We start from the raw sequence: 27,535 nt of genomic DNA on the forward strand, positions 1-27,535 counted from the left end.
CTCGAGTCTATTGGATTAATTTTATATACAGGGACAGCAGCTTCAGTGGGAGTGTCTTGACACATCATCATCATCGTCATCTTCTGACTTTTTCTGGAATTTTTAATTTTTGGTAAGATCGCTTGACATTTACCTTGACATTAATTGAAACAAAACCAAAAGCTTAGAGGGTAAAAGTTAGGTCTCTGTCTTTAACAATGTGCCGTATTGTAAAAACGTAATGTATGTTACCCATTGTGTAAAATCTTCATATGCAAAAGTAAATAGCAACTGGAACTGTCAGTTAAACAGTACATTAAAATGTACTTAAATGGGCTATAATGATTGGGTAAATGTACTTTGTCACATATAGTTTCACAATGGAAAAGCATAAACGGTATAAATAAAGTACATCTTTTAGTTAACTTCTTAGAGCCCTTCAGAGGGATGCAGATAGTTTTCCACTTTCCCTTCGCAGGTTTTTCCGGGATGCGAGTGACGTTTACCACACATCAGCCAATGATTGCTTCTCGTCCCAGAATGCATTGCTTTACAAACGGCACGCGCGAATGATGCACAACGTCGTCAGTTATTGTGGAAAACTAGGCGATTTAAAACTTGCTGGTACATAACGTCAGTGCACCGCAGTTACTAAAAATAAGGACTGAGATGCCATTTATGTGCTGTTAAGCGCTAATAGTCGAAAATGTGTGTAGTGCACGTGCCAGCGTTTAACGGAAGTACTAACTAGAGATGGCCAGCCCAGCGTAAAGCGATCACCAAGCTGGTTAGCTCGCTAACTTAGCAGCACAACGACGTAAACAAAACGGTAACGTAGCATCAGTATTAGCCTTATTAGCATGCGAGCTAATACACCTTTATTGATGTAATACGCGTTTGTTCATGTTGATTTCGCTTATATTTGGTTAAGAAATGTGCCTTGTGTATTTTATGTTACACAATAACTAAAGTCATACCGATATGTTGGATAACTTCATAACTTTCCTCGATTCACACATTTGATTAGTGTTGTTAGCTAAAGCTGGCAACGGTCTTCGGTTTTCACTCTTCGGATTTTTAGCGGAACATGACAGAGTAGTGATTTAAAGTAGAAGTTGTTAGGCTTGTTTATTGAAAAACAAGTTTACAGCGATTACACTGCAAATTTCCAGCATTGTGGCATTTCATGTTGAAACATGTCGCTCCACAGCGTTACGAAAGAAGTCTGTATCTTAATGGTGTGATATAATCAGTCAGTGATTGAGTAGTGATTGAAATCGTATTTATTCTTTTTACAGCTTCAAAATTAACTGCTTGCTTGATTTATCCCATTTGCACATGCGTTATGATAGTCCTTACAGTGCAGTACTGGTGTTATTAATATCATTAATGCATTTACTAATGGAATAATACAACCCTTGACACCGGTTGTCTGTCAAATACAGTTTTCACATACAGTTGTGACTGATGTGTCCATGTGATGGATGTTTTTTCATATCCTAAACGTGTCACAGGCAAGTACAATTTGTGTGGATTGGAAAAAAAACAGTGTGATTTTTGTTTTTGTGTAGATAAATCTTGAGCTGAAGCGGCTGGTAGTGTAGGCAGTGGACCAAGTGGACTTGATTCTTCAAAGGGTCGTAAAGAAAATAATATTCTGTCTCATAAAATGTATTGTTGATTTTGTAGTATCTGAAGCTAAAGAAGAAGAAGAAGAATGACTACAAGCAACAACTCTTCAGTTCTTAAAGGTATTGTACCTCCTCTTAGGTCTGCTGCAGTGAATCCAGGATTCATGACTTTGTCGTTTAATGTTTGTGACTGTTTTTCTACAGATGTCGTTGCTTATGTTGATGTGTGGTCGTCTGACAAAACGGCGAACTACTCAAAACCATTTGTTCAGCAGCTACAGGAAATGGGAGCCCAGGTGAGATCACATTTTCATTTTATTGTGTTTTCTGTGTTTAAGGACATTATATTTGTATTAGTAAAAACCTCAATTACATTTCTTTTACAGGTTTCTAAAACGTTTAACAAACATGTCACACACGTAGTCTTCAGCAATGGTCATCCAGCTACATGGAGGAAAGCCAAGAAAAGTAATGTGCGACTTGTCTCTGTTCTCTGGGTAGGCAGGTAAGAATTACACTTGAGAGTTGTGTTTTTTTTTTTGTTTTTTCACTTAATCAGTTCCATGATTTTGGTTAAATTGTGTTGTTGTGACTTATTGCTTGTTTTTGATGGCGTCCAGGTGTCATGACGATGGTGAGCATGTGGATGAGGATTCATTTCCAGCCTTAAATGATGAAAGCAATCCCGTGCTGAAGAACAAGAAAGTGAGTCGAGTCATATCTGCATGTGGTAGTCATAGCGGTACAGTATGCGGAACTTACCAAGGCCCTTTCCGTCTTCTGATGAGATCAACATCAGCGAGGTTTCTATTTTAAGTGCTGATGTGTTAAATACAAAAACCTTAAGGTCACTACATTGCATCAAGTTTGAATGAATGAGATTTTGATTTTTAACATATTTCTCCTCAAATCTTAATAATTAATAGTTGCTTGTGGTAGTTAGTAATGTATTTAATTCATCTAATTTGGGCCCTTTAACTAATTAGAGCCTGTTGTGTTACATGTCCCACCATTTCACTCTGCGTTTCCCCTTCATTTAACTGATTCATCTGTCTAGTTTGTTGTGTTTAGCAGCTATTATTAATTCAGAGCATTGGAGTTATGGTGCGTTGAGTGATTGACAAAGCTGTTTTTCCACTGTTCAACTTTTTTTTTATGAAAGTGAGATTGCTTTTTCATCATCTGTATTTTCATCTATCAAGTCAACTCTTTGTGTTTCATTCATTGTAGCATCGATGTATGCAGCCAAAAGATTCTCCAGAGAGGACACCTGAAAATGACAGGCGCCTGAGGAAGAAATTAGACAAGATGATGAAAGACTTGGCTCCAAAACAACCTCTGGGTAAGAGGTTACCATCGCATCGGAATCTTTTACTTAGAGCAATAGGATGTTGTTTGTTGTCTTACCCTTATTTTTCCTCCCAGTTGCAGATGTCTCACCCATCATTATCGATGAGGAGAATGGAATAGTCTATAGCCCCGCATTGAAAAGGTCAGATTATATGGCTCAGCGTTTGAAAGACATGAAAGACAAACGAGAAAACCTTTCACCCACAGGTATGTGCAACAGCAGGTGCTACAGCCTGTTGAATTGACAGAGATTTTGGACATTTCGGCACTTTTGAAATGACAGCCAATTTAAGAAAATGTCACTGTCTTTCAGCTTCACAAATGTTTGACTCCAGCTCACCCACGGGGCTGCAGCCTTCTCTTGGGAGCACACCAACCGTCTTCAAGTTAATGTGTAAGAAAAATGACCATGGTCTTCTTGTTATTGATGAATAGACTAATTAAGTGAAATGTTTATCATTCTCAACTCAGAAGCTTATTCATTTCTAGGGGAGGGAAGTGGTCTGTAATCCATTGTTGATATGTTTTTTTTTTTTCTTTCTATTATCTAAGCATCTTTTCTAAGGATTTCTTTATGTGTATGGTGTTCCCATCTCATTTTAAATCGAACAAAGAGGTCTGCAAGGCTTCACAATCCACCTGTAATCTAGTGGAAACCTGGGTCGCAGTGGGACCGATGGCTTACAAAATGTTATTTTCAAAATGGGCATTCCAGTGCTGAGTTGAAGAAAAAAATTCTTTTTGGTAGCCTTCATCTGCAGCTCCATAAGAAAAAATATCCCGGTCTCTTCATCTTGCCAACTGAGCAGCTCTCGTCGCCAGCCTCTTGTTTATTTCACCTCTCTGCCATTTTGCAGTGGGAGTGTGGTGTACAATCTGGCAGTGTGAGCTTGTAAAAGGCAAGCAGCTGCCTGTGATTTTGTATAGAGGTGGAGTCGACGAGAGCTATTGCAATTCTAGCCAAACGCACTGGGAAAATATTGCTTGTTCTTAAATTTTAGTTTTGACTAATCCTCATTGTTATTCTTTCTCCAACACAGTTGACCAGTCAACTGATGACTCCAGTGCTTCTGTTGCTGAACCTGGTTACTCACCTGATAAGGAAGAAGGGAGAGCACACCCTGATGTTAGAGACCATGACCGTCCTAAACAATCCCACAGAAAAGACTCTGTGAAGCCCTGGCACTCGCCCCGCCATGATGAGCCAAAACAAGCTTCAAGTGGACCTGACAGTCCTGACATGAAAATTAAAGAGGACGAAAAAGGGAATAGACAAAAAAAGTCAAGACGGACCTCAGTCAGAAAAAAGGCAACAGAGACACAAAAAGAAAGTCCTTGCCCTGACAGGAGATCTGGCAACAGCAAGAATTTTCATGAAGAAAAAAGGCAATCACAGATAAATTCAGCTACCTCGTCACCTATTAAATCTGAAAAAGGAAAGAGAAAGTTTTCAGCAACTCGATCCTTTACAAAAACTAAATCCCATAATTACTCTGACACTGTGAATTCTTCTAGTCGCCTTTCAGCATCATCTGCGTTAGATGATGATGCTGCAGGTGAAATGTCAAAAGAAACTGCTGCTCCATCAAAGAAAACAAAACCGAAAACACCCAAACGAGCCAAATCAGTATTTTCTTCCTTGGTGCGATCTTTCACGGCCTCCAGTGAATCCAAGGGTGCCACCTCAGCTTCTACTGATGAAGATGATAACGTGTTTGAGGACTACTTCTCTCCAGCTAACCAGCTCAAGAAATCAAAAAGACCTCTTTTGCCAAAACTGGCTGTGGACACTGACATTCAGATACCTTTTGAGTTGGGCCCTGTCCCTGCTAAGAAAAAGCAAAGAAGAAGTGAAAGCTTTGCATCTGGAACTAATGTTGAAAAAAAGAGGAAATTGGAAGGAGGTCAGAGTGGCAAACATCTCAATCTGCAGTCCGGTGCAAGCAGCGAGCCACGAAGCCAGAAACAACAGGATGTTAAAGTATCTCTGCCTGCTTTGGATAGTCCAAGTACCAGTGTACCACTGATAGCTAAAAGAAGAAGGCAAAGCATCTTATCATTTACAAGCACCAGTAATGCTGCAAGTGACACGCTGAAAAGGAGAAGAGCATCAACATCAGTGCAACCATTGTTAAAGGACTCTGATTTCAGTCCCCTCTCTCACACCTTAGAAAGTGAGTAGTAAGGTCACCTGAGCTTAGAATGTGTATTCATACGTTCATATCTCCCCTGGCATCTTCATCATTATGAACTGAAGAAAACAAAGTGTTAATAGTGGTGTTTGAACGTACAATGATTTCTAACTATGTCTAATGCCCGGGGTTGCATGCGGTTTCAAATGGTCTGCAAAATGTTCTTTCAGTGAATACTTTAATCTTGGATTAATTAATGATTGAGCCATTCTGAAGATGAATGTGAATGTTTTATTTCTGGGTGTTACATTAAAGAAAAGAATAAATAAATAAGAACTAAATTAGGCCTTTTTTTAATGTGAAAATATTATGTATGAATGTGTTTATCTTTAAAGCTCATAGATTTGTCGTATACATGACATACACACACAAAATTGTTCACCTCACGCCTTGATGGATTTCATCTATTTTCAAATTTACCATCTAAATACATGAGAGATTGGATAAATTGGGGACTCAATTTGTTTTCGTGCAATTAACTGGCCATTTGCGTCTTGCCCAGTGTATGCTGACACTTTGAAACTGGATGGAGAGTCAGCATTTATCTGCTGATCGTAATTTAAAATGTTAAAATACCGTGTTTCAAACATTGCTTGTATAAATCCATCCCACAACATTTTAAAGGTGTTAATATTAAACAATAGGAGACCAGGTTTGTCTAAGTCTTTTAAAAAAAAAAAGGATTATTTGTATAATTTATAATTCTTGTTACTCATCTGACAAACACCAAGACACCACATCAAGAGGGGCAAGGCTCAGAGCTCGCACACCTGCTATGTGAGAGCTTTGAGTGACGCCCCTCCTATCCCACTCTGCTTTAAATTGTTTGTCTTGTTTTCAAATGTAGGTAGAGGAAATGAATGTACAGTTGCAGCTGGTTTCACTGAGACCCCCTCTGAAGCTGAGGAAAATCACAATCAGCAAGTCGGTTTGAGTCTTCAGAAAATGGTTAACAAAACAAAGGTAAGAAGATTTTTGTAATTTAGTGTTGATGATTGACTTTTGCAGAAGACCCAAATCCAGGTTCATGGTACATTTCCTACGGCGTTGAAGGAAAAACAAATTAGAAGGGGATTTGAAAAACAGGATGTTACGAGGATAAAGTCACTACTGGGAAGTTTAGTGATTCATCAAAGATATTCCTGTTATATGGAAATGGACAGCTTTCGCATTTATATACCGACTTCCTTTGTTGTGCTTTGGCACCTGCTATAAAAACACATTCATGTTTTTATCTCGGTTTACTGAAATTCTGAGCTTTGCACAATGCACTGTTTATCTTCCGCCATCACAGATACTTAAAAGGGAGCACAGTGTAAAAAAAAAGAAAAAAAGATGCATTTTTCTGTAGTGTAGGAAGTCCTTTTAAAGTATTTCCTCTGTAAGGTCACACACTTCCATAGCTGCAGGCGTTTGACGCATCTAGCTAAGAGGTTCTCTCTGGTCCTGAGGGTTTCCTGTGTTTTTGCCTCTGTGATGGTAGCGTACAACTTCCTCGCTTGTGAAATGCACCTGGGCTCTGTTTTCGTTACGCTGCTAACCTCAACAGGCTGTTGCTGACAAAGACCAAACATGATGTCATATCCCTCGGGCATCTTTTATCGATTGTGGTTGTTCTTCTGGCGCTATAACGATCACAATGATGGACTCGTGCGCGTATGTTTTAATCAAATTAAGCCGTTATTAGAAGACATGTCATCGGTGACAAGTTCTTGTCTCACCGATCTTAAAAAAAAAACTCAGTGCTCCACTTAGCAGGAAAACAGTGCAAATAAAAAGAGTGCAAATGTGCTGTTGCTGCTGACACTGCTAGATTGAAATCTACATGAATTAAATACACATTAAATCATAAATGCATTTTAAATTCACATCTTGGTGCCTTTTTCAGTCGTAATTTCCCTCGTCCTATGATTCTTATTTCTCTTAACTCTCAGGTATCCACTTTGAAACATATTGTTCCTCATCACTCTTTATCTCATTATGAATGCCCAAAAAAGTGTTATTTTTAATAAGCTGTCACTCTAGAGCTGGACTCTGTAGGTCTAAAGTTTTGCAGAGACTCAGGGCCCTCATCTGTCTTTGGTCCTGCTGAATAGGATAATTTTAAGTGTGTGCAGAACAGTAGCCAGCAAGGAGACCTAGTCATACAGAGAAGAATTTCCCTCTTTTGTGCTGGGAGTGTTTGTGCTCAGAGGCCATGCTGCAGTTCACACCAGCTCTTTGTCAGAGGCTCATTATGTTCAACTCATTCGTCAGTGCCCACTTCTTGTTCTGCTGCCAGAACATGTCCACTCCATAAGATAAGCGAAAGTCCCTCCAGAGGACCATTCAGAATTGCTGCCCGTATTTTGAGCAGTTTGACTTGGTTTGAAGGACCTCAAAAATGGGCATCTGTTGTAGTGTCTACAAAAGAAAAGCCAGTTGAGGTGCTTAAACAAATTGAAATATCAAAATATTTTCTTTTTAAGAGAATCTCTGGCAGGACAAGTAGGGAAAGCAGTAATTCAGTGACGTATCCATTCAATGACTTCCCAACTTGCCCCGTCAGGGATAATGTGGTGTTTGACAGGCATGGGCACAGCTGGTGGACTGTTTTGGCACCACTATGCTCAGCAGGCCTTAACCCCTGACTTCCATCTGGGGGACCAGATATCAGAGTGTGGCAGGAAAGGGCCTGGTGGTCCTGTTTGTAACTGTTCAGGTGTTTGTTTTGATGAGGGCTTGCTATATCAGAGCCAAAGTACGTGACTGGATGGACCATAGGCATCAGGTTACAAGTTTACAGTTCAGTTTCCATGGCTCTGGATGTGTTTTTCTGTACTCATGGCCTCTGTGTTTTTGTCTTTACGCAACTACATGTCCAACATTTGCTGAATGACACGTTTTATTATTTTGAAGCGTAGATTTAACTCTTTCTGCTATAAAACAGAAGCTGTTTACGTGGACTATATATATAAAGATGGACAAGCCCTTTATGACGTCACTTAAAGTTTCCTGAAGAATGGTTTTGAAGCTCAGTGTAGTTGCTGACTCCATCTTCTGGCGCCGCCTGACTCCCAGCCCATATTGTCGTCAAAATAACTTAAGAGGACAAACTGTTAACATTGATTGAGACGTTGTTGACATCTCATAACTCATTGCACTGATTTGCTGTAGGACTGTCCAGTTGTGTACAGATGTATTTTTCTTTCTGCATTGTTAAAGCACGCCCCTAGTGCATCCAGTGAAATCAGGCTAACTCCCAGCTAATCCAAAAAGCTAATGGGTGGCAGCACAGGTTACACAAAGCAGCCACTTCTCTATGCATAACTTAATAGCTTTAGTATAGTTTATTTCTCATGTAAAGTTGGATATTTTTACTACTATATATTTGATATGTGGATGTGATTCAGATTCAGATTCAGAAAACTTTATTTGTCCCCGGGGGGCAATTTAAGGCACAGGTGAGCAGCTTAACGTGCAAGTACTGACATTTTAAGGTGCAAAAGAGACAGAAACAGAACCATGCCATAAATGACACAGAACTGTGCATTGCCAGAGCAACAGGATGTAAGGCTTAGAAGTACTGCTAAAAATACATTTGGTATAACAGCATTGTATACAGACATAAATTCAAACATTCACGTTAGTGTCATGAGTCCACGTTGATTTACGTAGACAGAAGCGTGGTCAGAACACTGTTTTATCCCTCTTATATGTTTTGTGTGTCCATCTTTGTTTCAGGCTATGAGAACGTTAGTCATGACAAGCATGCCCACTGAGTAAGTGCTGCTTCAAGTGTTTGTCCTCAGCATTAATTTCATATTCCACAGTTCCACGGTTTAAAATACGTTTTGTTTATTCGTTCTATTCACCTCTTGTAGGAAGCAGCAAACCGTGGTTCAAGTGGTCAAAGCACTCGGGGGTTTTTCTATTGTTGACCGGGTTTGTGAGAGCACAACTCACGTCGTGTCTGCAGGACACAGGCGGACTCTCAATATTCTGCTGGGCATAGCTCGTGGCTGCTGGATCCTCTCGTTTGAATGGGTATGTACGTTAGAAATGTTTAACAGCCATTACCAGAGATTTATTCAAACTGATACTTACTATACACTGTCTTTTAATTGTGTTTTCCCTGCGTAGATTCTCTGGTGTTTGGAGCAAAGGCAGTGGATTCCAGAGGAACCATATGAACTTTCAGACCAGTTTCCTGCTGCACAGGTGAGTGATGCCAGTGAAGTGCTAAAATGGTCCAAGTATTGCACAAAAAACCTAAACTGTGTAGGCTTATGCATTGATTGTATACATCTCAGTGGTTTTAGTACCAGAACTGTTTGTTGTTTTATCAATTTTCCACATAAATAATATTTCCTTCACTCCATGTTCACACTGAAATTATTAACGGACAGTAAACCCAAACCGAAGTAAGTTGGACGGAAACCTGCTAATTTGTATTGCCAGTCATTAATTTACAGTCGTCTTGTTTTTCCTGAAGCATCCTGTGTGAACTGTGGATGTTGCCTTTTCCTGAACTCGTCATTCGTGAATCACTGTCCCCTCCTGCTGCTGCGAGGAAAGACGTGGGGTCTTTATGTAGACAAATGTCAACGCGTTTCCTCTTGAAACTGCGTGATGGCTTTTGATGTGACAGACAAAATATTCCTGTGCCCCCATGGCCATTAATTATCCCTTTACCCTTACAGACATATACAGCATTTGACAAACCACATGCTCCCCTGTTTTATTCGTTTTTTTTGCCCTGTGGAGTGGAGTGTTAGTTTATTCACCTTTTTATTCACATACCTTGTGATATAAAGTGGTGCTTCTTTGTTCAAATGCTGGTACTTGACCTCAGTCAATTAGCTCTGAAGCTTCTGCCAGTAAATGAGGCCAATATGTGAAGACCTTTCTATTTTAACTCAACCTGCTCTTTGTGCATTTGACGGGAGATCAGCGCAATACTTAAATTTGTCAGGTGTTTGATCCAGAGCATTAACCTCCAATACGCTGTAATTAAAGCAGCATTTCAGTTGATTTTCCACCAAAACAAAAAACAACAAAAACACAAGTTTAGAGCATTTGAAATTTATTAAGCACTGTGTAGATGAAACTACACGAAAAGATTTTTAAAATTGCATAAATTGTGGTAATCTGGCTGGCAGTTGTGCATCTGCCGGGTTGTTCGTTCTTGTTTTAGAGTTAGGCTGTCTGACTTGTGGTTGCTGTTTAATATACATCATGTATCTAACTTTCTCACAAATCCCGCTTGTTGAAGCTTCAAGAGAAAGATTATATACATTTAATATAAACTCAAAAGGCTGCAGGACGTTCATCATGATCAACGAGCAAGAGGGAGGGAAATATATTAAAACAACTTTTCTTAGTTTAAGTGCAATGAAATTAAAACTAGCTAGAAACTAGCACTCAATATTTGTAAAACATCTCCTTCATATATGATACATTTAAATATCAATCTTAAAATCTACATATAAATTAAACAACACATGTACATATACATTCTCTGGAGCAAAATCTTTAGAGAAACATTTCTTGTGGAATTTTTATATCATATTTTCCACAACATATAACAATGTTGTTTATCTGTTTATTGTACCATAGTCTCTTTTGTACAATGACATCAGCAGCCGTTTTTGTTTTTTTTAAAACATACTTAAATGGATGCTTAAACTATATAAAAGTATTAAAGAAACTAAATTTAATTAATATCACATTTTACTCCTATCTAATTATTAATTCATTCCTTATCTAGGTCTGTAACAGTTAGAAGTATTTTCAATACAAATATTTGTCTTTCATATTTCACAATTTTCTCCGACAACCCATTTGATTCAAATTATAAAACACATAAATACGCAGAAAGTTACATAAAAATAGATCCATGAAGTGCTTTGGCTCCCTTGAGAATTCATATTTTTGGTTTTGTTGTTTGTTGCTCTCCGTCAGGCAGAATTTCCTCCCCACTTTGTTTAATCTGAGAGTGATAGTTCAAAGGGAACCTGAGAAGTCTGCGGGTCTGATCATCATTGTTGTGGACTTCAGTGAGTAGCCTGAGCCTTTCCAGTAGTACCATTTGATTCCATTGAAGCGATTGGAGTTCTGGCCTTGCTGGTAATACATCCCATTCAAATTGGATGGACCGCAGGCATCAAACCACCATCCTAGAACATCAAAACATCATCCACTTAAACTTAATCTTAAAAGGAATGACACATACAACTGTGTGTAAAACAGGTGATTGCTGTCTTTTTTTCCCTACAAATTAATTTAATTTAAAAGGTCTGAAAGAGGTACATCATCTAAGAACACTAGAATCATCTAATTAAGCTTACACTGAATTTATTTGGTAACTTTAGTGCATACATGAATGATCCTTTGTGCAACTTGTTGATGAAGCTCCATCACAGAGGAGTAAGTTAAGCTGTAAAGCAACTTAATATTGCACGACTGTGACACTGTCAGGTTCACGGAGAAAATTGAATAATAGATGAAGAATAATCAGCGACGTATTCTTCTTCTTTTTCATGACCCACAATACAAATTGACCAAAGAAAGCTCAATGGCTAGCCTTGAGGTGCTAGCCTCAAGCAGAGATAAGGAGCACGCCACGGAGCTTTGTTCTTCCCAACACCACACCCACACGTTTTTTTCTTTTCATTTTCCGACATATTTTCTTTGGCCCCAGCTGATGCTTCTTGAAGCAATTCATCAGATTCCCCAAAGCTCCGTCTGAAGCAGCAAATTACTTTATACAAATTCTTTTCATGCCAACATCACTGCTCCTCAACACCTTTGAAGTGTAAAGTGGGTACTCCTTAAAGTTGGAGTTCGTTATTATGTGCATGAGATTGAGACGTGTATCCTTTACATTTACGTACAGATTTATTTATTGCAGGGAATTTTATATTTACAATGGTCGATTATACTTTACTTTAGTCGTGATTGTGCATAATGTGGCTATGGAGTCCCTGCGAGAGACCTCTCATGGGAAACAAAGGACAGGGTTAGGGTTTTCATGCTTTCATGCTGACTTGGCAGACCCCAATGCAAAGGGAGACGAACTGCTGGCAGCACAGTCACTTACAGAGAGACGGAGGAGGACCTTTAAGCTACAAGAGGATAGAGGGAAAAGCTCTGTTCCCAGGCTATTAATGTCAGCCATTGTAAGGGCTGAATTCCCCAATGAGTTGATCAGTGATTAAGTCTGAGCTAATTGTGCTCTTTGACATGGCCACAAAAGTACGACAGCCCTTGAAATGCCCTTGAAGATTTTCGGACCAGGAGTTGTGTGGGTGGGAATTTGTTCCACAAGAGCCACCGCTAACTGACATGATCGTTGTATTTTCCTGACAAGCAGAATTATTTAGCTACTTACACACAAAAAAAAAATGTGTTTCTTACCCCCTGTGGTCAGTTGTGAACATTTGCAAACGCATTTGTCGTTGTCTGCATCCTTTGTACTGAATTCACTTCCTGGCTGCCCAATGCTGCTTATTTTGCCTGCCGTTCCACTGTAGCCTTTAAGGTGTATCCTGTAGAATGGAAGAGGAGAAATGAAGGAAGAGGAGGAGGAAGTTGGTGATTGCTGTTCCTCAAAAGGCAGCGCTCAACTCACTTATACAGTTCTACGATCATAGATCTTACTAGTCCTTGATTTAAAATGGGCTTTGTCCAAGGTGCATGTATGAACTGTTACATGATTTTTCTTTTCATTTTGCCGATGTTTGTGAATTTACCTTTTATCTTTATTTTTTTATTTATGCCATTTAATTTTATGCAAAAGTATGTGTGTTGCTATTAATGCATTTTTCTCTTTGACATTACTGCCAGTAATAAGCCAGTAATCTTTATACAATAGTTGGAGTTATGTAGACTGAAGGCCTGAAAAGAACTGAGGGGCATTTCAAGGTCTGTTTGTCAAATTCAAAGGAAGTATCCATTCCACTCCTGAAATCAGTTTCAGGACAGAAACAAAAATACTTGTAAAGGTTTTGTTATTGCCAGTAATTGCCTGACTGAATGTCAGAAAAGAAAGACATTTTATGTATTTCCTATTTTTCAGATACTGGCCAGCTTTATTACATTTTCTTTGGGCTGATGCCAGTACATCAGTGTCAGGAAGTATATAGTCTTATACAGTACCAAAAAAACAACATCCAGAGGAATCTCTATAATGTGCTGTTTTCGGGAGACACTCATAGAGCATTGTAGAGTTAACCCTGAAGGGTTGACAACAGAGGAAACACTGTGGACCAGTTGTAGAGAATTAGCTTTAATCTCAGGATGAATCATTCAGTTTTTTTATTCCATCTATTTGATTTGCTTGAAAAATCTCATTTTAGTGGCAGTCCAGAAGATTATATCCAGGAAAGTAGACGATGTTATATCATACAATAGTATAGTCAGCTTTCTATGCGTTAGCTTTGGGAAGATGTTCATGTATGAAAGATAGTGTCCCTACACTATATTATGCCAGTTCTTCAAGAGATGATTATTTTTTTAAGAATACATCTTGTTTTGTGCCAGTTGAGTCTGAATGGCAGCTCCGTTAGGCTGTGCTTTGACTGCAAATCTTCAACAGTTTCTGGTATGTGTTTATCATCTCAAACTTAAAAAGCACTGCTTTTAGAGAGAAGCACAATTTGCTGGTGGCCTTCTTTGTCTTTATCAACTTGAGCTACACAAGCGTGAAAGTGAAACATTTAACACAGCACAATATTTGGTAATTGCCACATAGTCTCTCATGCGTTGATTGGATTACTAAGTGAACATTTCTTTGATGATGTCAATACAACTTACTTGTAATTCTGTGCTTCGCTGTCAAGCGAAAACTCATCATATTGTGCAAATCCAGAGTTTCCTTCCCAGTCATTCAGCTGAATCCTAAGCTTGTAGGACTTTTTACTTGTCATTTTGGAGACAAATTCATTTCCCAGCCAGAATTCACTTGAAGGTTCTCCAAACCCCTGAAAAGACACAAAAGAAATTTGGTGAAGCCTTGTATTATCCCAGGATAGTAATACTGCATTGATTGCTGATTCCATTATCAAACGAGCAGATCAACAGAAAGGGCTATTAGACTGAAAGTTATTTTTCCAAGAACTAAAATATTTCATCAGGGTACACAAATTAGTGTTAGCAAGCCAACAAAACAGTCACAAATACTCACAAAGACGTACCTGTTTTAATTGAACTTGCGTGAATTGACATAGATGTAATGACTGATGATTTTGTAATGACTGCTTTTAGGGACTTTTCTGTCATTGTGTTAGCTTATTTATGTCCTGCTTGGCATTGGCAATGCTGGTCGCTTTTTTGGAAATCATCTATTATAAGCATCTTTTACGTTTACTGACAGAACAAATAAATAAGTGGTGATTTGAAAATGTTAGGGGGACCCTAAACAGCAGATGGTGACTGAAATGTCAAATTTTGTTCCTTCTGTAGTCAATCGCCCAAACCAAATCTGGCTACTGTTATGTGCATTTAGAGTGAAAACGGTAGCCTAGGTTATATTTTGTCAAGGGAAGAATTTCTTCTTGATAGCTTGCCTTGTACCTTTTTGTACTCTTGCCACGTACGGTGAAAGTCAACATGCCCGTCAAAGCGTTTTTGTAGTACTGTCCAGCCGCCTCCTTCAGTCTCCATGTCACAGAAAGCCTTCAAGCACAAGTAAAGATGCATGTCATTTATAAAAATAATACTTGACAATGCTGTATTAGAGTTTAATTAAAACTAATGGTATGTTTTGGGGGAAAAGAATCCAAGTTGCTGAAAAGTATCTAAGGAGATCCCAGTTTTAGCTCAAGCATGCAGTTAATTAATAGATGTCTGAACATTTCTATTTAGCTAGCCCGCCCTCAAGGACCATACATTTACTGGAATAGGCTTACTTTACCTTAACCTCCATTTTAATGTCAGGTAATGTGAGAGTGTAGACGCCACTGTTGGTGTTTCCTGACTTGTACACAGCAGCACAGTCCGCGAATGTTGTAGGAGTGTCCTGCATCATGATAGGTTTAGTCTCTGCAGAAAAGTTTTTAATGTCAAATGAGCATTTAAATCCTCTGATAATATAAATGTCCCAAATCTTGTCTTTAGTTTCAATGCAGTTTCAAGATCGGTTCCTGTTCATCGAGATATTTTAGCGCCACCATACTCTATGTTTCAAAAAAAGGGAAATGCTTTGAATGATGTCCACGCCAGATAATATTCAGTGCCAAAAACTGACTGTGCTGTGCAACAGTGGGACAGTGGTTGTACTCTACTAGCGCCTCCTGAGTAATTGTGAATTGATGGAGTGAGCAGAATACTTTAAAGACTGCCTTTTACCGATAATTACGTGTTAGAAAGGTCACAGTGACATGCAGTTCAGACTCACCTCGAACAGAGCCGGCAGAAATGGTGTAAATTAGGTTGTTCACAGTGTCCAGAAGTTCCTGCTGCTGAAGCTGTAAGACGGTGTTGTTGGATGACACTTTGAGTAGCTGCTGCTCCAGCTCGCCTATAATGGCCGTCTGCCTCAGTATGAGAGTCTGGAGCTGCTCCTTTTCTTCTCGTAACGCCTTCAGCTCCACTTGCCTCTGGTCTTCAATCGCCTGCACTTTCTTCTCCAGAAAACTGAGGAGAAGCAGACGAGTTTTGTCTTTGCTTAGCCCAACAACGTGTTGTGTGTGTGACTGTGAGATTTATGTTTTATGCCATCTGATTAGATGTCCTCACCTGTTTTTGTCATTCAGTTTGCTGATTTCATTTGTTTGAACGATTAGTTGTTTTTCCAACTTGTTGGTTGACAAGGAATTTTCAAGAAGTTGACGCTCAAGTCGGGTTGTATGATGAATTACCTAAAACCAAAAGAACAAGATGAAGTAGTTCATTCATCCTTATCATTCCGCCAATCCATTCTTCCCTCCAGTAGACTTTTAAATGCTTCAGACTGTGGTACATATACGTCATACTTCTATGTGACCCTCAAGCAGAGTAGGAAGAAAGTCCTCTGGTAATGGTATTTGTTTCAAGTAGGATGTAAACTAATGAAACACTCGTTCACTACCAATAAACTCACCTGCATAAGACATTCCTATATTTTGCCTTTTTATTTTATTTCATTTTATTGTTTAACATAGTTGCCATGCCGCAGGATAACTGTTTAGATAATAATCAACAACCTGCAAGCCATAAGAAGATGTAGAAAAAGAGCTGTAAACATGTAATTAATCATAAATGTTATAACAGCCTGAAAAAGATGTGTCAGCTAGACCAGCCACTTCAGATATTAACACCTGTTATCCTCTAATAGTTTATCAGATTCAGCAAAAAACCCAATTTGCTCTACTGAACGACTTTTTGCTGAATGGAAAACTAGGACAGGAAAGAGTGAACTAACCCTAACCCAAATTCCAATACAGCAGACGTACCTGAACTAGGGGAAACTTTTGAAATCCTCATATTTTCACAGACCGACGTATTGAAAAGTCTGGGGTTGGGGACAGTGCCACTAATTTCCAAGTTCGGAGGAACTGAACTCAGCAAAAAGCAGGTTGTTTACATGAATCCTAGCTGTGTGTCTCCAATGGAGCTGTTGATGTCTTTGAACAGACGGATGTCTGATTGTGACAAACTGATAGACCCTTTCTCTGGGAATACTAGTGTGCTAATAACAGGAAATGCTGTACAGTCGGCTCACATAAGGTCATTGACGTGTAGCCACAATAATAAACTGACGCCGTCATGCCTGTTTTCCCCTCTGCTTATTTTTTTAACGCTACATTATTCATTATATCACAGAACACACTTATACACCGATCTCTGAATGCAAAAAAACAGGAAAGTTAAGCATTGACACTACATCTGCTGTGCTTTTTGGCATGTTTTTCATGTGTTAGGAAAAAATAAAATGTACAGCTTCACCTGTGCCTCCACGTTGGTGAGTTTCCTTGTTTGCTCAGCAGTTTGAGTCAGCAGGTTTGTCCCGATTTCAATCATCGTGGCTGTGTGGTTGTGTACAGCAGTCTGCTGGATTAGGACCATGTCCTGCTTCATGCTGTCCTGTATGTAGTTCTCAAGCTGCAGCACAAAAGAGTACGTTTTATTTTAAGAGTTGTTGATTGAGCCAGTGGTTTTGTTGTGCATACTTAACCCCTTCATAAAGACGTTCAGGGAGTGACAGCTGAGTTCTGCTCACTACATTCTGCTACTGTAATGTGGGACACAGAGCAGCTCTGATTCTCATTTGTTATGGATGAAAGGGAATTCGAACCAGGGACTAATATTCATTTACGTTGCATTGTTGCATTTATTGTTGTGTCACGGCGGCACTGTACCACAGTATGAGCCATGCAGCATCAGCAATGAGGAGCGAGAGGAACAGAATTGGCCCATAAGCAAAGTACGTTCATTGTTTAAGTCATAATCAAAGTCAAATCTTTTCCTAATGAACTGAGTTCTGGTGTCGTGCCACCCATTTTCAAGCCTCTTAATCACCTTTACGAGATCTGTTGTTATCTACCTTACAGTGTTGCCGGATTTAGACCTGGACTAATCATTAAGTTATTTCCTGCATGATGTTCCTGAGTGGCAATCAGGTCACACGACTCGTAAACAGGATGGAAGTGTTGAGTGAGGAGTTACATCCGTCATGAGTGTCCGACTTGTGCGCAACTGGAAACGAGCTTAATCACTCCTGTTAGTTAGTCGTCAGTCAAAAATGCAACCCCAAACACATATATTTATTATTATTGTTGTTATTATTTTTTATTTCTGGTGAATGCAACCAACAGCTGCAATCAGTGCTGATTTGTTTGGCTTCCTTTCTGTGTGTCCTGTTTGTTTATGTTCTTGGATACACACAGATGCGTGGAAGGTTGTCATTTGCGTTGTTTGCAGGATGTCCCATCGGCAGTGAATGATCTAATCAGTTGTTTACTCCGTGTGGCCCAGAGGCGTCAGTAAGGAGTGACTGTGTTCCTCATTCACATGGAAGCGTGACAACAGTTTTTTTTTTTTTTTTCCTCAGCTGTCATCAGCTCGTGCAGAAAAAGAAGACCTTTCAGAAATGTTGTGACTATACTCTGATGAGTAAATCACACCTGATGGGAACCTAGTGATTTGTATTTGGTCTCAATGTGCAAAAAAGTAATCAGAAGAATCGCAGGAAGGCTCCTTTCTGTAGAGATCCTCAGTGTGAGACGATGTGTGAATATGTGGCTGCAGCATTAAGTTATTTAAGTAGTCTCATTTAAATTAGGTGGCCGCTGCTTGTTTTCTCATGTTATTGATCCTCTCTCCTCCATCCTTCCATTCATTCATCCGTACATCAATCCACTGCTGTTATATCGTCAGTGAGGCACTTCTGTGATTGAGTTATATATATATTTTGATCCATCACTTTTCTTTACCTTCTTATTGCTCTTAAGGGTGACACGGAGCTGAAACCATTCACAACGTAGGGTGGGTATGTGTAATTATTCCAGTGGGACTTTTAATCAAAGCTAAAATGTAATTTGAACACTCGCATTCAAGTATTAAAGTCACGCCCCAATTACAGTTCCTGCAGTAGACCAATCTACTTTAATATTCTTAGTGTTAAGCTGTGAGTGAAATATGGCTTTCTTATTTTATCTCTGATGACACGGACATTTTTCTACCACATTTTACAGCGCACCACTTCAGAAAGTCTAGTCACATACTGTAGTCTTTGGGTTCCAAGTATATAGACCCTAGCATCGCTGCCTGCTGATAGACCTTAACGAAGTCTAATTATTCTTCTCTGTTAATGCTGAGCTGGGGAACAGTAACGTGAAATGTTTAAATAATTAGCTATAAGAACCTGTGTTATGCTCAGGAGCTGTCAGTCTCTCAGTGTTATTTATAGATAAGTAATATATAATATAACGCACACCAATATGCAGTGTATGTAGAAAATAGCTAAAGATTTCTTTGCAGTGTGCAAACTCAGCCTTTTTCATGTCTTTTTTTCTTTTTGTGTCCATGGTTTTATGGATGCGGATGCTTTTTTTCTCCCAGACTTAACCATCAGTCTTCGCACCTGACGTGTGAACGCACTGTCACATCATTTGTGGAACCAGAAAAATGTTGTCGTTGTTGAGTTTGAAGTGCAGTTGGACTTTGTAAGGGGTTCATTTGTCCTTTGAACAGGCTTCGATTTCTGAGGCAGCACTTGAGTTTTTGTCTGTGTGAGCCTGAGCGCCGTCTGAGATGTTTTATATTACGAGGCGGGGAATCGTGCGTTCATGCTGTGAGACGTTCTTGTCTTGTCTGGCTCGTCTTGCCTCTGGTCATTAATCACACTCTGAGAAGGGTGAAGAGGGAGGCAAGAAAAGAGACGGTTCACTTCTTTGACTCGGACAGATAAAGCCCAGCCAACTGAAAGGAAAGTACGCGCCCCGCGTGTGGACACCTGTGTTGAGCCTTTGTCAGTTGTCGGACCCATTATGTCCTTTAGTGCTGAATAAAGGTGTCTCACAGGCACTCAGCATATTTTGTGTGTTTGTTGTGGCGTCGTTAAAAAAAAAAAAAAAATAGATTCTGGTAATGCTCTGCCTGGTTCTTTTATGTGTTACAGCTCTGATATGACGGAACAGTTAGACAAAATTGTTCTTATTAATTAAACATTTTCATATTAACAGATGATGTATTTAGTGGAATGGTTTTATTACTTTTCTGTGGTTTCGGTCAAACGTTACTCAGTATGTTAATTCACCACTAGTTTAGTTTGAGACTAAAATATCTGTTTCACTTGCAGAATAATATTGACTACTTCCACAGGAGTTCATGGGGAATTCTGACAACTATTTTTTCATGTTGCTTAGTTTTTTTTTTAGTAAACTCCTTATAGACAAGAAGATTGAGTTGAAGTGAAGATCTGCCTCCTCTATGGTCTCCTCTTTCTCAAATACCTATACTCATTTTTTCTGTTCCATTACTTTAAGATCACAAACAGTCCTTAAAGTTACAGGAATATTTTGGGCGTGACACAACTTTACCTTAAGCAGCCACTGTGTGTTGTTCTCCATGGTGATCTCCAGTTGTTCCAGCCTCTGAGACGACTCGCTGTTGTCCATGGGTCCATCCTGAACTGGATAGTTGTAGTTGCTCTGGGTTTGGCAGTTTTCCTGCTCAGGCAGCAGGAAAGTATAGCTGCATGGACCGTTCTGGATCTGATACTGCCTCTTTGCTGCAGCACTGTATCCTGTTCCCAGACCCAGGCAGAAGCTTAAAACTAGTAGCTCCATATTCAGCATCTTCATCGCCGGGTTATTTACCTAAAAATAACCTTAGTGCAATTGTAGCTTCTTGAATTGTCAAAGTTTCTTTAATCTTCTCCCGGAGACTGGATGTCTTTCCCGAACAGCATCCAAGTGTAAAAAGTTCTTTTGAGGTTCTGCGGATTCCTTTTATTACCTCTCAGTGGTAGGAGGAGGAAAAGCCATCAGGGATCGGAGGTAGTGTGTCCTTAGGTTACTGGTGCCACACTGCATGTGCTCTCCTTTCATCAAGACCCCGACCTCTTGCTAAAGTGGTTTAAACTCGCTAACTGTGAATGTAAACCACTCCCCCTCACCTCACTGTGTCCAGTCGCTGTGAAGAGCAGTGGAGTGGAGATTCCTTTCAGTGCCCACTCACACACATTGAGCAGATGTACAAACTACACATCTTCCACTATATCCCCACATGTTTTTTGTTTTTTTCTGCTTCAGTTGAACAGCTTCTCAGGATGCAGCTGTACACCTTCATCACCCTCTTTGATTGTAGCAGTGTCCATCCCATTCATTGAAAAGTGTTTCCCGGAGTCCAGCGAACGCACGAGCTCCTTGAATGGGACAGTCAAAGGAAGAAGCCTCCGTTTAAATCATTATTACAAACTATTTCCTCCTGCTTCGCTGAAGCTTCCGTGTGTCCTTATTAGAATCTAAATCATACATGCAGAATTTCCCTTTGTAGACTTTTTTATAGCCTTATATTTTACTTTGTTGTTTATTTTTTTGGTTTATATCACATGTTCATAATGTCATAAAACCAAAATTCCCACATCTTCCTGTGGGTCTCAGGGTCCACAGACTCTCATTTATCTGCTACTGGTACAAATTAATGTGCCCATTTAATGACCTCTGACCACAAAATAGTCAGGGCTTTTTTTATTCGTATGTGCCTAGGGCTGATTTCTGCCTTTCCAGTTTGACCTTGGCAGAACTCAGAGTAGCAAGTATAATGAAGCTTTATTTACTTTTACCCTCTCAGACCGGAAAAGATATGGGAAAGTTGTTTATTTCTTTGTTCTTTCTCACACACACACAAAAAAAAAAAAAAAAAATAGTGCAGGCTATCCTGCTTGATTTTTAATTTTGTCAGATTTTTGAATATGTGGGCAAGTTGTTGGTGTTTTCTGAATCCTGGCCCATTCTCGTCCACAGTATCCTAAAATAGCACAACAAATAGTGATCCCACGCAGATATTTCACATTAATTTGTTAAAAAGTGTGAATGTGAGAAAGTGCAGCTCCTGATAGTGCTCCAGTTAATACAAACAAATATTTTTCTAAGAGACTGCTTTACAGTACCGTTGTGATTTTCAGGTATATTCGGATGAGAGAGTGGCATATTTCCAAACATCCATTATGCGAGACTGAAATGCTCGAGTTAGTAATTTGTTTTTATGTGGCTTAAATCATTTTTTTTTAGCAGCAGAAAAAAAATGAAAATGAATCATACCTATGGGTTATGTTTACCTGTTGATTAAAAGGCTGGCTCCCAACATAATTTAAACGATAAAGGAAAATACAGAGTTTACTTGTTACAATGACTATTCTGTTAAAAAAAGCCACGTGGAAAGTGTGAGTGTAATTTTTTTCCCAGATTGCAGTAGAATACCAATCTGATCCGTTTGTTTGACGACGCTTTGGGAGCAAACTGCAAGTGCGCCGTGCCGGAAGAGTTTCATATTGTGCGCTGAATAGTCATTTCACCTTGATATAAACACCTTTTAGTGTGAAATGCACCATGTTTCATTCTTTGGCAGGAAAAGCCTCAGATTGGCCCTCTGCAGTAATGTAGAAATGCCAAACAGAATTGTAGGAAGTGGGCTGATGTAATGTTACTGTATAAGGGAAATGCAGCATATTTAAGGCACATTACCAAACAGGAAGGACTTGTCGTCATTCCAAAAACACGTTTTCAGGTGTTCAGGCTGAATCACTCCAAACTGTAGATTCTTCTCCGCAAGTTTTTGTATTAAAGTTGGTTTTATGGTTGTTAAAAGCACAGGGGAGGGAAGGAACACTGCGCCTTCCAGGGACCATTAATTTATTGGATTTATCACTGAGACGCCGTATCCACTGTGTAGTACACACCACACAGCCTCCTCATGCTGTGAGCGTGTGTAATGTTAATTTATTCTTGCCTGGTTGCAGGGCTGCACAAGGCCGTCTGCTGCCTACACTGCCTCTCTGCCGCCTCGCTGTGCACAGCAGGAAGAAATTAACTGTACTACAGGGTGGCAGAGATATTGATTGGGTTGTCGGAGTAAGAAGGTGGTATTTTCTGTGTGAATAATGTATTGCTGCTGGCACAAGTGCAACTCATTCAACCTGTGGCCATTTGAATAGTGTTTATTAGTGAAAGCTCATTACCATTGATCTGTCTCTGACTCACGTTCAAGCTTTAGTATGCACCTATTTATTTTAATGTCTTATAACAACGTGTTAAAATTGTGACAGTGATACAGAGGTATCTCCACTCAGTACCACTGAATTTTACTGGCCTTTGTAAGCTTTAGCTCATTGTTTAGCTGTCTGGTCTGTGAATTTATTGTCATGGGTCACACTCAGTGTCATAACGTACGTTTTAGCTGCAACAGGCAGCTGTTTTCAGCAAATAAAAAAAAAAAACAACAACTCTAAAATCCCACTGTAGACTCTCTGCTTACCAATAAACAGCAGATAGACACCGTAAATAAATACCTGGCGAGTCCAGTGGAGCATTTAACAGCTGCACAGCCAGATATTTCCCACAGGGCTCGGTGGAGACCACAGTGGAGCTAAATGGGAAGGAATATGAGGCTTAGCTTCCACAGGGTCAAAAACAAATGAATAATGTTCCTCCTGCGGGATGTAAAAATAAGCAACTGTTCATCAGAATTAATAACCTGTGTTAGCAGTGTCAGTAAACACAGCCTGCCAGTACAGTTTACAATTAATATGTTTTTCTTTCCTTCTTTACCTTTTGCTGTTACTTTTACATTGTTATTGTTCGAGCTAACGGGAACTAACTGGCTAATTTTAGTATTGCTAGCAGGAAAGCCATGATTGGCTCAGGTATCACAACACATTTTATATTGCGATTATTTATTATTATATGGCTATTGATTTAATTATTATATATATAATATTTGGGGCTAGTGCAATAGTGGTAGTGTAGTAAGCTATCCTGAGGGTTATGGTAACCGTATTTTTAATGCACCAGTGAACTGGAGGCGAAATTAAATTTGCACAAATCCAAATTGCCACTGAACACACCGCTGCCGTGGCAGCTTGTTTTAATGGAGAAGCTGTGTCTGTGCCTGCACGGTCGTTTAACCGCACTGACAAATCTGGACAAAAGGGCTGTATTTTCACAACGATTGAGCCACTTTCGCTGCCTTGTCGGTGGCATTGTTGAAACTACGGTGACATCGTAAAGTATAGATGGACGCCCTTTCTTGCCTCTCTTTTATGTTGCCCTTTTGTGCTTCATTTTCCCTCAGACGAGTTTACATGTAATCTTCAATCTTTCCTTTTAAAGCGAGTTCATTTTAACCAGGTGCTGGCTCTTGAACCCGCTGATAAGGTCCTGATTTCTCGACTTAGAGTGAAACCTGTGTGAACATTTACAAAAGACTAAAAGCCCTGAGCTTGTTTCCAGGCATTCAACTCAGAATGAAGCGGATGCTCCCTTCAGTTTATCAACTGACCCTCGCTGGAAACAGAGCAGGCCTGCAGTGAGAGTTTCACTCACCAAATCCAAAAAGAAACAGACCTTCAAAGCACTTATTCTCTTATTCAGTCAGATTGAGTTCAACACTAAATCAGGGGTTGGCCAAGTTAATGTGAGTGAATTTATAGTGATTTTAACTTCTTTAACATTTCAGGATCATTCAAATAGCTAAAAAATGTGTTAATACTATTGTAATGAACTAATAAATTTGAGGTTTTAGCATTCAGTAGTGATGTTTACTCATGCTGTTAAAACTGGCTTTCACAGAACAGTCAGTTTTTCAGAAGAGGCGTTCCGGGACCGGTTTGTTTTTTGGCTGTGACTGTCTCTACCTCAGCCAAATTGTGATGCTTGTGCCGTAGCTCCAGCAGCCACCTTCAGGATAATTTCAGTACTTCAGTGCTGAAACTGGCTCGCGTGTATGAAATCTGTTACTGTGATCGCTTAGAAATGAGGTTCTTCAGGGTTAAGGTGGATTTTTCATTCATTTAAGTAGCCTCGGAGAAGATGAATAAGCGGAAGCACAAACTTATCGGTGCCAATACGAGGTAAACGTGCCAGATTCAGAGAAATTGCAATCCCTGTGCTCGTCAGTGTTATTAAGGTTCCTGGTAAGTGTCCTTTCATGTTCAAGATACATCCATGAAATGTGACACGTGAGATTCCGTGTGGAAACCTTGATTTGGTTGAACTACTACAGGACAAAGGTTTCCTGAAAATATAACCACACAATGAATTCTGGGAAATACGCCAGTAACCTAACAATGTGTCAGATAAACCAGGGTTTTCCCAAAGTTTCTGGCGGGATTAGGTGGTGAGGTTGTGGCTGTGAGAAAGTGAAGGCTCTCATCTTTTCATAGATTGCAGCTATTAACCAGCTTTGTAGTGCACTCTTACATTTATCCTATTGATTCAACACTAAGTGACGTTTAGAGAGGAGGAAAATCACAGACATGAATCATTATCAGTCATTGGGTCCGCCATCCTCTCCTCTGCTGCCGATGATTGACAGCATGTGTGGCATATGTACTGTAGATAAAATAAGCCAGGGGTTCCCATTGGATTCACAGTGATGAGCGTAATTGTCTCAGCTCTCAAGTCAAACATTATCTTTCATTTCACCTGGTCTCCAACGACTCCTGTTTGCTGTAAGCTGTGTGTCAGACACAGGAGAGAGGCTGCTGCTCAGTTTGATGCCAAAACCTTCACAGTTCTTTTGGCTCAGGTGTGTTTCATATGCAAGTCTTATTACAGTAATGAAAACTCTGCAAACGATTTTCACCTGGACCTGAGTTGTGACTTGTCTCCTCTTCTATATCTGATATACCTACCGTTTTATCTTGTCATATCACAGCCGGTAAGGTGCAAAGAGTAAAATGAACGATGACTGAATTCCTCTTCCTGGCTCAGATTCTGGTTCCTGTATTTGTGCGCGCGGGCTCAAACATGACTGACCTATTAATCCATTGTCAGTGTTTTTAGTAACACTTGAGCTTTTCCTGCTGTGGAAAAGACTCGTCTTGTCAGGTCTGTTAATGTCATTCTCGGCATTGCACTTGTTAAGTACCATTATGAGTTGTTTTGTTACACTTTGTAATCACTTGATCTGGCCAGTCCATTCCAATTTAGACGTAAACTAATTGCGTGACATTTGGGGAAGTGCAGCTTTTGCTTCACTGCTGCCAAGTCAAAAAAAAATAAATAAATACAAGTCTCCAATGACATGTGGCTTAGCGTTGGGGCTCTGGAAAGAAATTGTCTGCCACATAATCCCCAGTAAAAGAAACTCAGCAACTGTTGTTTATCAGTCAAGTTCATGGGTGAGCTCTGCAGTTGCATGGAAGTATTTTTTGTTGTTGTTGTTGTTATTTTGGGAAGGGCCAATCTAGTTGCTTTCCTGTTTGTAGTCTTCATGACAACTTAAGTAAACCAAGTGCTGGCATTAGCTTCATATTCATTCTGGTTTAATTCACAGCAGGAAAGCCAAAAAAATAAAGCATGGCTCCTTAACTTTAACCAAACTTTGACTTAGCAAATGTTGAAGGCTTTCTCAGAGAAGCTCCAGCGTCACTGAGTCCTGACCTCACCTGACTTCACTCTTCACTGGTGCGTCAGCTCAGCGTTTGACTGTCAGTTTCTCTTCCCAGATCTGTCGTCTCCAGAGGCATCTGTCTGCAGGGGAGCACCAGCAGGACCTGTTCCAAGGCCAGCCAGCCATGTTTGTGTCTCAGCACTCCCAGCCGCCCACACAGAGCCTGGTGGAGCTGATTGAGCTCTGTGGAGGAACCGTCTGCAAAACGGTGCGGCAGGCAGGTATCTGCATAGGGAAGTACAGCGGCAGGAGACCAGAGGGAAGCAGGATCCTGTCTGAGCAGTGGGTGCTAGGTACGATACATCCTGCACGTCTCCCTTAAGTGTTATTTTATTAGCTCTCTAATCATTGTTTCTGGTCTCTTTATTTCAGATAGTATCACTCATCTGAAGCGTCTGCCATATGATCACTATGACTTGGACTGACGGATGCTTAACATTTTTGTTTGCTGTGAAGTTTAGTTTTATTAATGTATTGCTGGACAATGCCTGATCACACAGGATATGTTCACTTGTACCATGCAGTGTTCCTCTTGGCAAGTTTCTCATCTTGCGTTACCAATGTTTTCAGACACTTTACATGAACCCTCTCAAATATTCAGTTTTCTGTCACTTAGTCTCTGGTTACCATGGAAACCTCTCAGGACTACCATACATTAAACAAAGGTTTGTCTTGAACACGAGAAAACTGACTTATAAAATGTATGTCGACCATTATTTTATCTGCATTTGTCGTCATTAAGTAGCAATCACTACTGTGTAAGCGTCATTTTAGAAAAAATGTGTTTAAAAAAAATACTTACTGAGCCAGAAGCACACTTTAATGAGCTGTTCATTGGTGTGCTCTTTTTAGAAATGGTTTGTGATGTCATTGCTAATAAAAAAAATAATAATTCAATATCAATATTTTCCTGTTTTCTGTCAAACGAACAGAAGTTTAAGAGTCAACAGTACACAAGCAGCAGACGCCTCTGGGATCACAACTTTTAAGATTAATTTAAGTGGGTCACTGAGTGACAGATGACAAATTAACGAGCTGGTGTGTCAGAGATTTTACTCACAACTGTCACATTTACACAACAGAGATGTAAAGACATTTATTAATATAATGTAAGCTTTAATGTATTAGAGCTATAGCTTATAAAAATAAATATTAATGTAGTTTTGATTAGAATTTAGAAACAAAGAAACTTATGTGGACGGCACAGTGGAGAGGTGGTTAGCACTGATGCGTCACAGTGAGGAGGTCCCGGGTTCGAATCCATGGGCCGACTGGTTGCTAGTTGAATAAAGGTAATACAAAAAT

At 39.7% G+C, this 27,535-nt stretch overlaps 2 protein-coding genes across 3 annotated transcripts; one reads left to right on the plus strand and one right to left on the minus strand.

Annotated features, from left to right (window-relative positions):
* Window positions 1-15: 15 nt before the first annotated feature.
* mcph1 (microcephalin 1) lies at window positions 16-27,308 on the plus strand. Of its 2 annotated transcripts, XM_084561776.1 has the most exons (15): window positions 16-808; window positions 1,669-1,730; window positions 1,815-1,906; window positions 1,997-2,115; window positions 2,231-2,315; window positions 2,841-2,952; window positions 3,036-3,167; window positions 3,274-3,354; window positions 4,001-5,134; window positions 6,000-6,115; window positions 8,876-8,913; window positions 9,016-9,178; window positions 9,275-9,352; window positions 26,286-26,523; window positions 26,603-27,308. In XM_084561776.1, exons 2-15 carry the CDS (start codon window positions 1,697-1,699, stop codon window positions 26,653-26,655), a joined length of 2,475 nt encoding a protein of 824 aa, XP_084417902.1. In that variant the 5' UTR covers window positions 16-808; window positions 1,669-1,696; the 3' UTR covers window positions 26,656-27,308. The 2 variants fall into 2 exon arrangements, with proteins under 2 accessions (XP_084417902.1, XP_084417903.1); XM_084561777.1 differs by having other exon boundaries at window positions 16-1,730.
* On the minus strand, window positions 11,138-21,723 carry angpt2a (angiopoietin 2a; the record flags this gene model as incomplete). The annotated part of the gene is made up of 9 exons (XM_084561307.1): window positions 20,155-21,723; window positions 17,060-17,215; window positions 15,872-15,993; window positions 15,531-15,769; window positions 15,048-15,175; window positions 14,708-14,809; window positions 13,949-14,115; window positions 12,551-12,681; window positions 11,138-11,310 (listed from the first exon to the last, which is right to left on the minus strand). The coding sequence occupies exons 1-9, from the start codon at window positions 20,416-20,418 to the stop codon at window positions 11,138-11,140; spliced, it is 1,482 nt and encodes a 493-aa protein (XP_084417433.1). The 5' UTR covers window positions 20,419-21,723.
* Window positions 27,309-27,535: the final 227 nt, after the last annotated feature.

The sequence above is a fragment of the Chelon labrosus genome, assembly GCF_963514085.1.
Source record: "Chelon labrosus genome assembly, chromosome: 15".
Lineage (NCBI taxonomy): Eukaryota > Metazoa > Chordata > Actinopteri > Mugiliformes > Mugilidae > Chelon > Chelon labrosus.